The sequence below is a fragment of the Fulvia fulva genome, chromosome 13 (assembly GCF_020509005.1).
Source record: "Fulvia fulva chromosome 13, complete sequence".
In the NCBI taxonomy this organism is placed as follows: domain Eukaryota; kingdom Fungi; phylum Ascomycota; class Dothideomycetes; order Mycosphaerellales; family Mycosphaerellaceae; genus Fulvia; species Fulvia fulva.
Genome location: NC_063024.1, coordinates 1,821,129 through 1,833,888, shown reverse-complemented (window position 1 = coordinate 1,833,888; position 12,760 = coordinate 1,821,129). Strand labels below are relative to the sequence as shown.

At 53.9% G+C, this 12,760-nt stretch overlaps 4 protein-coding genes across 4 annotated transcripts; 2 read left to right on the top strand and 2 right to left on the bottom strand.

Moving 5' to 3' along the window:
• Nucleotides 1-404: 404 nt before the first annotated feature.
• Nucleotides 405-2,225, bottom strand: CLAFUR5_14595 (Altered inheritance of mitochondria protein 9, mitochondrial; the record flags this gene model as incomplete). Its single annotated transcript, XM_047913743.1, has 3 exons — nucleotides 405-1,294; nucleotides 1,346-1,971; nucleotides 2,020-2,225. The coding sequence occupies 3 exons, from the start codon at nucleotides 2,223-2,225 to the stop codon at nucleotides 405-407; spliced, it is 1,722 nt and encodes a 573-aa protein (XP_047769512.1).
• A 1,079-nt stretch (nucleotides 2,226-3,304) lies between these two features.
• Nucleotides 3,305-6,111, bottom strand: CLAFUR5_14594 (Carboxylesterase; the record flags this gene model as incomplete). The annotated part of the gene is made up of 4 exons (XM_047913742.1): nucleotides 3,305-3,487; nucleotides 3,542-3,955; nucleotides 4,910-5,298; nucleotides 5,349-6,111. The coding sequence occupies 4 exons, from the start codon at nucleotides 6,109-6,111 to the stop codon at nucleotides 3,305-3,307; spliced, it is 1,749 nt and encodes a 582-aa protein (XP_047769513.1).
• Nucleotides 6,112-6,922: 811 nt separating this feature from the next.
• On the top strand, nucleotides 6,923-8,106 carry CLAFUR5_14593 (Methyltransferase; the record flags this gene model as incomplete). The annotated part of the gene is made up of 3 exons (XM_047913741.1): nucleotides 6,923-7,801; nucleotides 7,857-8,008; nucleotides 8,064-8,106. The coding sequence occupies 3 exons, from the start codon at nucleotides 6,923-6,925 to the stop codon at nucleotides 8,104-8,106; spliced, it is 1,074 nt and encodes a 357-aa protein (XP_047769510.1).
• A 2,435-nt stretch (nucleotides 8,107-10,541) lies between these two features.
• CLAFUR5_14592 (Carboxylic acid transporter) lies at nucleotides 10,542-12,341 on the top strand (the record flags this gene model as incomplete). The annotated part of the gene is made up of 4 exons (XM_047913740.1): nucleotides 10,542-10,653; nucleotides 10,778-11,218; nucleotides 11,286-11,951; nucleotides 12,001-12,341. 4 exons carry the CDS (start codon nucleotides 10,542-10,544, stop codon nucleotides 12,339-12,341), a joined length of 1,560 nt encoding a protein of 519 aa, XP_047769511.1.
• Between the last annotated feature and the right edge of the window lie 419 nt (nucleotides 12,342-12,760).

Here is a 12,760-nt window from a genome sequence, read left to right as displayed (position 1 = left end):
CTTCACTTGTTTGTGAGTGATCTAGGGCGGCCATTCGACCTTCACTCCGTCTATTGTGACTTTGTTACTGAGCTGGTAGCGAGACGCTTTAATGAGCTGAATAAAGGGCCTTCGATCGCAACAGCCTCTGAGAATTGCGACTGCTCGCGTCGCTGTCGCAGTCCAGGACAGCACGATCCTGAACGATCTCCCGCTCTGTGAAATATGTGCGAGGTTGACAGTATGATCTGTTGTCGGCCCTGATGAGGTTCCAGCAGGGCGCAAAGCAAGAGCGCCCGAGGCGACATATCCTGTTTCGATGCTGTCGTTCATGGATGCGCCCTTTCTGATTACCCATGACCCTTGAACCACGCATCTGATGGCAATGAAGTGACGCAAACATGCCTGAACCTCCCCTAGTCTTTTCACGAATACTCTTCCTCATCGATATCATCGAAGACCCAATGATCCCGAATCGCCACCATCTCCTCTTCAGAATCTGCCTGATCCAGAGACATCTGTTTCATCCGAGCAATGGCTTCTTTCGCAGCATCGTAGTTCTCATTCGATACCCAACCTTCGGGACCTAAACCAATCGCTCTCTTGAATTCTTCCAACTGCTCAACACCTTGTTGCTCCGCATCGTCAAGACGGAGGCATTCCAGTTCTTCCTCTTCCGTGAACACGATCGGACAAGGCACAGCGGGATCTGAGCTGATCTGGTCCCAGTGCTGCTTAACAAATATCAGACTCGAGCGCAGTGGAATGTTGTCACCTTGCCATGGATCACCGGCCAGTCGATGGATCTTCTGCCTTCCAACCGCGAACGGATACGTAAGAGCCTCAAAGTGGCCAGGATTGTGGCGTTCCGTCATTTCTACATACGCTTGGTGGCATTCGGTTTGGCCTTCGCTCTCACGTGGCGAAGTGCTCGGGCGTTCGGACGTGTCGGAAAAGCACGATGGAGAGTTTAGAAATTCTGGTATGCCGCAGGTCAAGAATAGAGGCTGCACGACACTGTGCTGCCAGTCGATGAGCGCCGTAATTTTCAAGTCGTTGGAGACGAAGATATTGCCCGGTCGAAGGTCTGGATGTCTCAACATTGGCATCTGAGGGCCTTCAGCTCGAGGGATCAGGTACTTGGAGATCTGTAGGTACTTTTGTATACTATCGAGATGAACCGATGGCAGCTGTTTCTCGAATTTGAATGTCTCTCTTTGAAAGCGGTTGAATGGTAGAAGAGGCCGGCCATATTGTTCCAGATAGCGCATCTCTTTGATGGCGCCAGAGTCCATGGCAGCTTCTGGGGTGGGGACTAGCGATGGTCAGTTTGCCGTGCCGTCATGAGCTTGATACCCGAACTCACAAGATCCTCGATCGACATCAAGGCTGCTTCTCCTACCAGACCAGAAGGAAAGATCGGTGGTCGGACCCAGGAAATTTGAGTCCGGGCGGCCAACGTCCTCTGCATCCACGGCAATCTTAGTCGCATCTGCGGGTAAATCTCGAAGAAAGTAGAGACTGCCGCTCGCTGGCAAGCGGACATCGGACAGTCGTTTCTCCACATCTACCAGGCTTGTGGCGACCTGGATTCGTTTGGCTTCCTCGAGATCGTCCCATATGCGGGCGAGATTTGTTCCGGAACAGAATTCCATCAAGATATACTCTGTGCCAGCAGGGTTATCTGAGGAGCAAGAGTGCCCCAAGATCTTCGGGACCGGAAGCCTCTTGAGACGGAGGAATGTCATAGTCGCTGCCTCGCTGGCGACGACAAGGCCTTTGGGCTCAACCGAAGGGTACGGAATGCGCGCCACGATCTTGAAGCCATCTTTAAAATGGACAGCGAACGGACGATTGGAGGCGCATTCGCCTATCTTTCGTATACCGGTTATTTCATCTGGTTTCCGGTCAACTGCATGAGCAGTGAGAGCCTGCAACGCACCAACATTGAAGGTTCTTTCTCGCTCCGCCAGACGTTTGTCCTCGTTGTAACTTGTCCCTCAGCGAGGGTATAAATGTTTTGGAACACGTGATACTCACACCCATCTACCAGAGGTATGCTTGAATAGCGAGGATGTCGAATCAGAAGCGGACATGTCGCTGAAGCTCATCGTCCGACCAGCATGAAGATTGGTGTTCGCGTAGCCATGCCTTGCGATTGGTCTATGGCATGGCGCGTGAGATGAGATTGCGCATCGACTAGCCGCTGCTAATGATGGTGATATAAGCGAACGACAAAGGAGCATAGCATGGGGTGAATGGATGCGCAAGGCAAGGTAGTGGCAAGGTGTTGTTAATCTACCGGCGTGAAGTTGGAGGCTGCTTCGGCCGAACTTTTCTCCGCTTGTGGCGTTTCAATTCCGAAAACAATTTTAAAAGGACTAGTTAACATTCGTTTAAACTGTCCCGTGGCACCGCACCGCTCTCTGCACATCACTGCATCGATGGATACTGCTCCACTGCTTTCACCTTGCTAGGCCTCCTCCTCCTCAGCTGTGTATAACACCAGATGTTCAGAATCGTACTACCCATGGTCATCAAATGTCCGATAAATACGCCATATCTTTGTATTCCTAAGCCTCCGTGGCTGATCCGACCTCAAAGTGCTCGTATAGCATGTTCGGCTATGGTCCCCACGGACAAGATCTCGGACGACTATTGGGCGCCATCCCTGTTCCATCAGCCTTGAAGACATGCGAAGAACGGTTGGCTCGAACAAGCAGTACTCTGGTCATGGGACATCTCTTCAAGAGAAGACTGGTCACTGATTCGTGTCTCACCTCCGTCGACGCACATGCGGGAGACCATGGCACTGCATAGGTGTCAGCCGTGGGTCGGGCGGACGTGCAATCCCCTTTCCCAATTCGAATTCATACGAACAACAGATCACGGCCAACGACGCATACGCTGGACCAAGTCGCTCGATCGATATATTGCCAAAGCCAACCGGGCACCAAGGATTCCGTTAGCGGCTCTAGCCAAGCTACAAACTCCACGGTCCTGCGCCAAACCGAGTTGTATGCACGATCTTCACTGACTAGAAGTTGGTCTACAGTGCATGACCAGATATTGTGGTTTGAAAGAACATCACGGCTGACCTTATGCACGCCTGTGAATGGTTCGAAGTGTTAGAATGATCCGGAGGATCGATAAATGTTCAATGCCTAGGATCAAGGAGATTGATAAGGGGATTTCGACTTCCAGGAGCGGAGATCTGGTCCAGATTGGTTCTCTGTGTCTGGCCCCCATAACGTGAAGGAAGAACGAACGGATGCAGGTGGCTATATGTAAATGGCACTGACCTTCAATGTAACGTCTCCACCTCTCAAACACGCCCACGTCTCTGCAGGAACGCCACAATGTCGTCGATCTGGCGAGAAACTTCGTAACAATGGCCGATGGCGTACTCTTTCCAGGTTACTTGCATGCCCAAGTCCCTAAGGAATGCCGCAGCACGCTGGCCTTTGGAAAGTATGACAATGTCGTCAAGAGTGCCATGGCCGAGGAGCTACAAAAGGCGTAAGTCTCACTGCAATCGCTTCGTCTGCATTTATTCACATACCACTGGTGTTGCGAGATATGGTGCTACTTCGAGCGGTCGTAGTCCCATGGTCTCTCGCACAAAATTACAGACACTGGTCGGAGCGTCTTCTTCCTGCTCCAGAGTCTTTTCCAAGCTCTGGACCATCGGCATCCATCCACTCATCCCCACAAATCCACCCAATTCCCCTTCGGAGCTCAGCAAAAAGTGCAGCGCCATCGCACAGCCCTGACTGAAGCCGCCGATGAAGACGTTTTTAGCGCCAACAACTGCGACTTCGGCATCCACAAGGTTCTTCAGGTATGTCCTTGACTCTTTCAAGCCATCAACATGGCAGTCTTCGTCTTGGCAATGGCCCTGGTCCTGAACGGGAGGCGAGTCGAACCATTGATTGATGACTGCATTGTTGAAGTACTTGGATCGATGAGTGCTGGCCTAAGGAAGAAACGTTAGAGACCGCTGATATGAGGCGAGGAATTGTCTGCGAAGGCCTACGTGATCTGCCGCATGCAATCCCTTGCGGCGCACATGACTGCCTGCCCACCTACCGTTGGAAAGATGAACCTCATATCAGGAAAATACCCTTGAAGGTTCAGACCTGCTTCTACATCATCAGACACCGCAGAGCCGCAGATCCCGAGCATTTCACCGCTCAGATCTCTGCCAGTCATGCCACGACCATGTAGCATGATCATGGTCCGTTTGTGCTCTTGAGATGCTTCCACGATGAACGGACTAGGAAAAGCCATTCGCGGTGATTGGTCTTCGCCATCGATAGATTGTCTGCGCTTTGCTGAGGTGTCCAAACTCTCCAACCATGCGGATGTGCCAGGTCGTGGATATGATGTAGATGGTCTCAGCCGGCCGATGTGGTCTCTAGTATGAGCTCTTACTTGTAAATAGGAGAGAGGGTTGGAGTGGCAGGCAGGCAGCGAGACCGCCAAGCAAGCGGTCATATGCATAAGCAACAAGATCAGTGGTTGACTGTTTCAGCCCATGGGCAATATCTGTAGATTGCAACTTAGTCTTACCACAATTCACTCGTTCAAACATGTGAGAGATCCAAAATCAAGACGCACTCGATGATGCAAAACCCGTGACTTAAGAACTGCTGGACAGGCGATGCGGGGAGATGTGATGTTGATCATCTCCTGAGCGGTCGTGAAGCATAGGTATTTGAAGGCATACGACACCACTCGAAAATGACACAGTCCATCCACCCTAAGCCACGATCAACTCCATGTCCCCGACAGACCTAAACCTCCCGTGCCCCTATGCACACAACCTAGAAAGTGTCCGCTCGCAATCTGAATCTGACCCATAGCGCATATCCCATTACAGCTTCGGCCGCAGCCTGCCTAGTCAACACGCACTCTCAGCACCTGCTACCGCATCAACAACAACCACAGGCTCCGAGACGTCCTTCGAGATCTTCAGCACATCCTCGAAATCCTCCCAAGGCGTCCTGCCACCACCGCACTCCGCCGCCACGCCAAAGATGGGCACCACTTTCTTCGCGGCCGCGATGTACTTCTTGGTGAGGTCCGGCTTGTGCTCGTGGACCAGACCGAGGTAGAGGTCGGTCTCGTGCTGTCTCAAGACTGGGAGGAGATACTTTAGTGGATCCAAGTAGGCGTCGATGTGGCCCTCGGCACTCTTCGGCACGGGGCAGTGGAAGAAGTTGATCTTGCGTGGTGAGGCGCTGTAAACCCAGAGTGCTCGCTCGACGACTACGGCGAGAGATGCGGGCTCGTGCCAGTGCTGGTGTTGCATGTCACCTAGAATAGTGTCAGAAGAGCGTCGAGATGAGGGTAATGTGCATGCTCACCATAGCAGTTGTGCAGTCCGACCTCGACATCATCGTCCACTTGGCTGATGAATCGGACGATGTAGTCTGTTTGATACTGCTTCACATCGCCCTTGAACCATGGCCGGAACCACTCCAGGCCGGAGTTCTCCCTGACAGTGTCCGGGTTCAGTGCCTCCCAGTAAGCAGTGTCTAGTGCGATGTCGATCTGAATAGCTAGGTCCTCGTGTGGAATGCGCTCTTGTATCCGTCGAATAGCGCGGAAGAGTGCTGCTTCATAGATGGGCTCGACAATGGCCTGGAATGCGTGTTGCACAAACGGCCCAATCACGTTCGGAATTGACGGCAAGCTCACTTGGAACTTGACATCTAGCGGAATCACACCCTCGTCCTTGAGTCTGCGGAAGATGGCGTAGCTCTCGATGGCAACATCGTCGTAGCCGGTGTGGAGGTCAACTTTCGTGAGGATGTCGATGCCTTCTTGGATCTGCTCGGGTGTGAAGTGCTTGTCTTGGATGGGAGCGTTGTGCACGAACTCGGTCATCATCGGCGGGTATATGCCGAAGAGCTGCGCCTGGAAGGTGGTGAACAGCTGCCTGTCGCCCGTCTCGCCATCCGGTATGCGCTTCAGTCGGGCAGGGAGATTCGCAGCACATTGTCGAAAGACGGCCTCGGCGTCAGGAAGGGGCACGCTGCCAATGAGGTGGGCGCCGGTGATGTGGTGTTCATGTTGGTGGTGGGCGTAGCCGGTCGCGTGTGCGAAGGATTCGTTGGCGAGCGTCATGCTGGCAGGGAGCAGTATCCCAAGATCCGGTCTGTTGGTAAGTTACAAATGGCTTTTTGAGCTTGTGACAGATTGAAGTTGTTGAGGTGGCACCTGTCTGACGCGGACTTGTTCCATCGGGAATTGGGGAGCGGCTAGAGACAGCACTAGGTCGTGGGGAAGGAACTACCCGCCGCTTCACACGCCGCAAGGTCGCAAGGGTGAATCTGCAACTTCGAAGTTAGGCGCCACGGGCACGTGTTCCGGGTGGTGTTATCGACGACAGTGCATAAGTGCCAAAAGGCGGACACGCTGAACGCACGTTGGCGAGAAGTGCCGTGCCGTGCAAGGGTGCGCGCACCATATTGGGACTCGGGAGGTGCAGCAGGGGAAGCGACTCTTCCTTGCTTTTTTGTGCAGGGTCTCATGCCGTGCAACTCGCGTGCTGTTCGCGTGCTGCGACCGCCACGTCGCTCGGGATCTCGATCGGTGAGGAGTGGCGATAGGCATAGGACGAAGCGGAAGTGAAGAAAGATATCGTGATTTGTTCTGCAGAAAGGGAAACCGCAATGGATGATAATGATATTGATGGCCCCTGCATCCATGGATGTGCCCGACAGTCGGCAAATATTGTTAGTGACAGCTAGTGAAAGCATCGTCTCGGCTCGGCCGGGCCTGCCATCGGGCGCCGAGCAGTGCTCATCAGCAGGGGCCATTACTGTGCCACATGGCATTCGCATCTGCGCAAGCCTTCGCTTCCATACAGCTGGGACGACGGACGCTCGTTTCTGCGGCCGCCAGCAGAAAATTCGTCCGCATTGTGACAGGCCCAATGTCGGCGACGGTGGCCGCCGACAATGTTCTTCCCATCGTGGCCACCACGACTCCAGCACCAGCGCCGCCATCTCGGAGCAACACGGTATCGTCCGCGACCATGGAGGCAGACGAGCACGAGCACGATAGCACCTTCGGTGGCGACCGGGAGTCCCTCGCGAGCAGCAGCACCTCCCTCAGATCCGCAGCCACCAAATTTCAGTTCGAGAATGGCAGACGCTATCATGGCTACCAGGCCGGGAAGCACTACTTTCCCAACGATGAAAAGGAGATGGAGAGGCAGGACATAGAGCACCAGAACCAGATCCTGCAGATGGACGGCAAGCTATTTCTGTGCCCGTTGGTCGAGAACCCCACCGAGATCTTGGATCTGGGCACCGGCACAGGCATTTGGTGCATAGACATGGCCGATCAGTACCCCGACTGCCAGGTGCTAGGAACAGACCTCTCGCCCATACAGCCAGGATGGGTTCCGCCCAACTGCCAATTCCAGATCGACGACTTCGACCATGAGTGGACATTTGGCTCGAACCGCTTCGACATGATCCAGCACCGCTTTCTTGTCGGCAGCGTGAAAAACATTGGCGAGCTGTATAAGCGTGCCTTTGATGCTCTGAAGCCTGGCGGTTCTCTACAAGGTGTTGAGATCCAATTCGGCACCTTCTGCGATGACGATTCACTGCCAGAAGACGCTGCGCTGAGACAGTGGACGAGCCTGATGGAGGACGCTTTTGGTAAGATTGGCGCCAGCCCGCCGATGGCCGAGGATTATGAGCGCTGGATGCGTGAGACTGGGTTTGAGAACGTGCACATGCACATCTTCAAGCGGCCTATGAACGATTGGCCTAAAGATCCCAAGATGAAGGAGATCGGCAGGGTACATTTAATCCTACAAACATCGACTGAATAATATAGCACTAACATGGTTGCAGTATTGCTGTCTCAACTGGCTAGAAGGAGTCGAAGGCTTCACCATGGCACCTTTCACCCGTATACTTGGCTGGTCGCCGGAAGAAGTGCAGGTATTTCTCGCCAAAGTGCGCAAAGAATCCGTCACGAGGAGGATACACGCATATATGAAAGGGTGAGTCACGACAACACCACAGCATATCGCATCAACTCTAACGACAGTCGCGCAGCATTGTTGTATGGGGCACTAAGCCACTACACCCGCAGTTCTAGCCATCTTGACACACGCAGAGTATGGGGTACACAAGCACTCTCTGCGCCACCGCTAGCAGCCATCACCTCACCCACTTCTCACCACCAACACACTCTCCCCAGCCCCCTTCCCACCCATCTTCTCACAAGCCATCCACTCCTTCCACAGCCTCTTCTTCCCACCATTCAACCACTTCATCTTCCTCCTCCCGGAACATCCATACTCGATCCCCAGCACTCCTCCGCCCGGGCACAGCCTCTTCTGCACATCCTGCACTCTCACGTCCGTACTCGCACAGGATGCAGATGCAATTCTCCCTGCCAGCGGACTAGGATTCGCTTTGTTTCTGAGGGAAAGAGGTAGTACTCGTCATGACCGATGTCGGGTTTGGTGGAGTAGCCGGTTGGGAGCGGGCGGATGCTGACTGTTTCGTCGTAGAGGGCAGAGGGGATCCGTTCGTGTTCGGGGGTGGTGGCGAGGGGGGAGATGTCTGCTGAGGTTCGCATGGTTGAGAATGGGGAGACGGGTGTGCTGGATATTTTGGATGGGCAAGGTGGTGGTGAAGCATCAAAGCTATGCTGGTCAGGAGGATGGGTGGCTCATTGTTACGCTGGCTGAAGTCGTCCTGACACATCACCTCGATCTCATGCTGAGGGCTACCTTATGCATCTTGTGACTGTGGGGCAGATGTCTTTCGACATGAAGCTGAATTTGCTTTGTTGCACGAGTGAGATCGTGATCAGAGTCTTGTTTCACGATATGGTCTGTTTCAGGAGTTCAAAGCGGTAGGCCGCGATCATCGGCTGCACTGCTTTGTGATAGTGGGCTTGTTCGTACCTGCCTTGACGAGTCCGAAGATCTCATAAACGATTCGTGTCCTCGATCGTGTCGCTGGGCTCGTGTTGCCCGCCATCGATGTACATTGAGCCAGCTGCACGTTCGATGCATGCTGAGTAAGGATGCGAGAGCGGTTCGCTGGAAAACATCCGCACGATCGGCGTCGATCGTTTCCAGAGGACAGGACTGGTGGAGACTAGATCGGAATTCTGTTTCTGGCAAAACAGACGTCGCCTCTTCATGTTCATAAACACATGTTCGTAACCTGACTTGTTCATCGGACTACAAAGAAGATTTCGAATGACATGAGGTCGCAAAGCTCGCTCATCCTCTCACACCATGACGGGACGAATCCTTCGCGGCTCAGAGCTCCTCCAACAGGCGACGGCCGGGCGCCGACACCCGGTGTCTCCCGCCTTGACCTCTTGGACACATGACAGACAATATCCTGTCCATGGCCCATTTCCAATCATTGCCACATTTCTTGACTCACAAGAACAAAATATCCACTGTGCTACACGCGAAGAGCGCTCGAAGTCTAGGCCAGACATCCTCCATATCCACCTTGCTTGCGGTGAGAAATCCGATGCACCAGTCTCGGAGATGACAGTCCGACATGCCAAAATCAGCAACCCGGCGGCACAGCATTCGAAGATGGAAACCGGACCGTAGCTGTTCGCCTGCCAAGTCGACCGGCAAGTGCACGACACCACGATACCGCACAGCGCACGGCACTTTGGGGTTTTGGGGAAATGCTCCACAACCACGGGGATGGCGAGACATCCCCACTGCCCCGTGGAGTACTCCAGGTCCGATAGCTCGTATCACGTGGAGAGATACCACGGGGTCGTGAGTCCAAGACCACAAGATGCATAAGCGGTCTTGGGATCCAATGAAGATCGCTTGGCTGTACTAGCATTACTGCTTGGCTCTGGACGGTCGTTGGCCCGCAAGGGCTCCAACTGGACGTCACATTCCTTGGGTCGTGCAAGCAATGCCGGTCGACTCGTGGCGGTCTCTTGCCTTTGGCGGGGCTCCGAGCCTCGCAGATGTCACTGTCATCCTGGAAAATCCACTTTCGGCAGATGGACGAGTTTTTTCAGCTGCGTGGATCGGGAGGATACGGTCGATGAGATGCACGAGAATATTGCGGCCTTTGCATCGTGCTGTTGAGGCTCCCGCCAAGGACGGCAAGTAGAGATATGGAGACCACGACGGTGAGGGAAGAGGCTCAAGTGGTAAGCGGCACAATCAGAGGGCATCAGTGAGGGAGTTGGCCAAGGCCTGGGCGACGGCAGGATGCACAAGTCAACAATTCCGATCATGCCATGTAACGAGGTACAAGAAGCTGCTGGTCAATGCTGCAGATTCGAGTGGATGCTACCGGACCTAGCTACGCTGGTGTGAGACACTTCAAAAGCTCCCTGGCACGCCTAGCAAGTCGTGTGACCGCCACCTTTTGCACACCGAGTCGCGCCTCCAAGTCTTGTCCTGCTAAGCAAGCTGTCACGTAGCTTCCGTCAAGCTTGATTGTATACAAGTCGCACATAAGACCTTGGTCCTCAGCTTCCAAGGACGAGCTTCCCACTACAACGCCTCGCACACGACCACCTTCACGATGCAGGCTACCGGCGTACCAGCAGAGCCAATTGCAACTGGCGTTCTTGCCACCGCAAAGCAATCCTTTGGCGACCTTTTTCGGTGGAAGCAGCGAGTCGAGATTACCAATGGTGCGTATATTCACATGTCGGTCGACTCATACATATGTGTGCACTCGCCACTCCACACGAAGCACGAGTCTCTTGACGGATGTCCACGCATCTCGAGTATAGCTAACATCGACTTGTCACATAGAGTACGGCGAAAGTCGCTTCGAGTGGCAAGCACCCGCACCTCTCAGGAACCCAATCTCTCTATTCAGACAACTCTCGGCACAAGGATGGCTCTTCTTCATCGTCGGTTTCGCCTCTTGGACAGCAGATGCCTTCGACTTCCACGCACTATCAATTCAGACCGTGAAGCTGGCCGCATACTATGACACCTCGAACACCAACATCACCACTGCTATCACACTTACCTTGCTCCTTCGGTCTGTTGGTGCTGCTGTGTTCGGTCTTGCGGGTGATCAGTTCGGACGGAAATGGCCTATGGTCATCAACATGATCATTCTCGGCATTTTGCAGATCGCCACCATCTATTCCACCACTTTCGGGCAGTTCTTGGCTGTGCGCAGTCTTTTCGGTCTGTTCATGGGTGGCGTGTACGGTAACGCCGTCGCCATGGCGTTAGAGAACTGTGCGTATACTGAATAGTGCTAGGCATCTTCGCGTATCCGAGACATCTGCTGACCTTTTGCTATCAGGTCCCGTCGAGGCTCGAGGTCTCATGTCTGGCATCATGCAACAGGGCTACTCCTTCGGCTACGTCTGCGCAGCCTGCGCCAACCTCGGTGTCGGTGGCAGTGTCGAGTCATGGAAAACCGTCTTCTGGATCGCAGCCGGCATGTCGATCGCAGTCGGTCTGATCCGCGTAGCCTTCCCCGAGTCCAAGCAGTTCCGTGAGCGCAAAGCAGCTGGCCACAAGGGCGCAGCACCCGGAGTGTTCTGGGCTGAGACGAAGAGAATGCTGGCCAAGGAATGGAAGATGTGCATCTACTGCATCATTCTCATGACGTGGTTCAACTACTACAGCCACACCAGCCAAGACTCGTACACGACATTCATGCGCACGCAGAAGGAGATGGAGAACCACGATGCATCGATTGCTAGTATTCTGATGAAGACTGGTGCTTGTGTTGGTGGCACGGTCATTGGCTACCTCAGCCAATGGGTCGGTCGCAGACGTGCTATGGTCGTTAGCGCTATCATCAGCGCACTGATCATTCCCGCCTGGATCTTGCCTACGACTCTGGGCGGTCTGTCGGCCAGCGGCTTCATGATCCAGTTCTTCGTGCAGGGCGCTTGGGGTGTCATTCCCATTCACCTCAACGAGCTGTCCCCACCGGCCTTCCGATCTTCATTCCCTGGCAGTGAGTGCACCCAACAAGACTTTGTCCGTACAAAGCTAACATGCAGCAGTCACATACCAACTCGGTAACATGATCTCCTCGCCATCAGCCCAGATCGTGAACGCCGTTGCCGAGTCCAAGCTCATCACTCTGGGAAATGGCGATCGCGTCCCTAGCTACGGACCTGTCATGGGCGTCGCCACTGCTATCATCGCCATGGGTATCGCTGTCACCGCTGCACTAGGCCCAGAGAAGCGTGGTAGCCACTTCGAGAATGCTGTCATTGGAGGTGACGCAATCGCCATGAACGAGGCAAAGGTTGCTGATGTTGAGAGGGGGCACAGTGTCGCTACTATCGAGAAGCCGGGCGCCGAGAGAGTCGAGGCTGTTGAGACTGTTGAGAAGAAGTAAGAGACATGTGGCGTTCAAAGCTGTCTGAAGCTCAGACACACTGCTTCGCCGTCTACATAGTGTGAGAACCTTGGCGAGTGTGAATCTGAGATACAGAAAAGCTACCTGAGAAAACTCTAAATACAAAGCTGAGCGCCAAGCCGGCGGTGTGTTCGGATAAGAACGTCACATCCTCCCCTACTAGACCCTGACACACCTGTGTCAGCCTGAGGCGGCCAGCCTGATCGCCCATATACTTGAATCGATAACAAAAGAGATCCTAAAGCTTCAGCTTCCTTCGTCGTAGCTTCCTAGCCTACGACCCTTTAGCTCACTTCACTCCGTATATACAACTGCCTTACGCGGCTTAACTCTACTACCTAATCTTACTACGAGCTTACTAACCCCGTTAGATAACCTCGCCGCGAGCTTCTTACGGG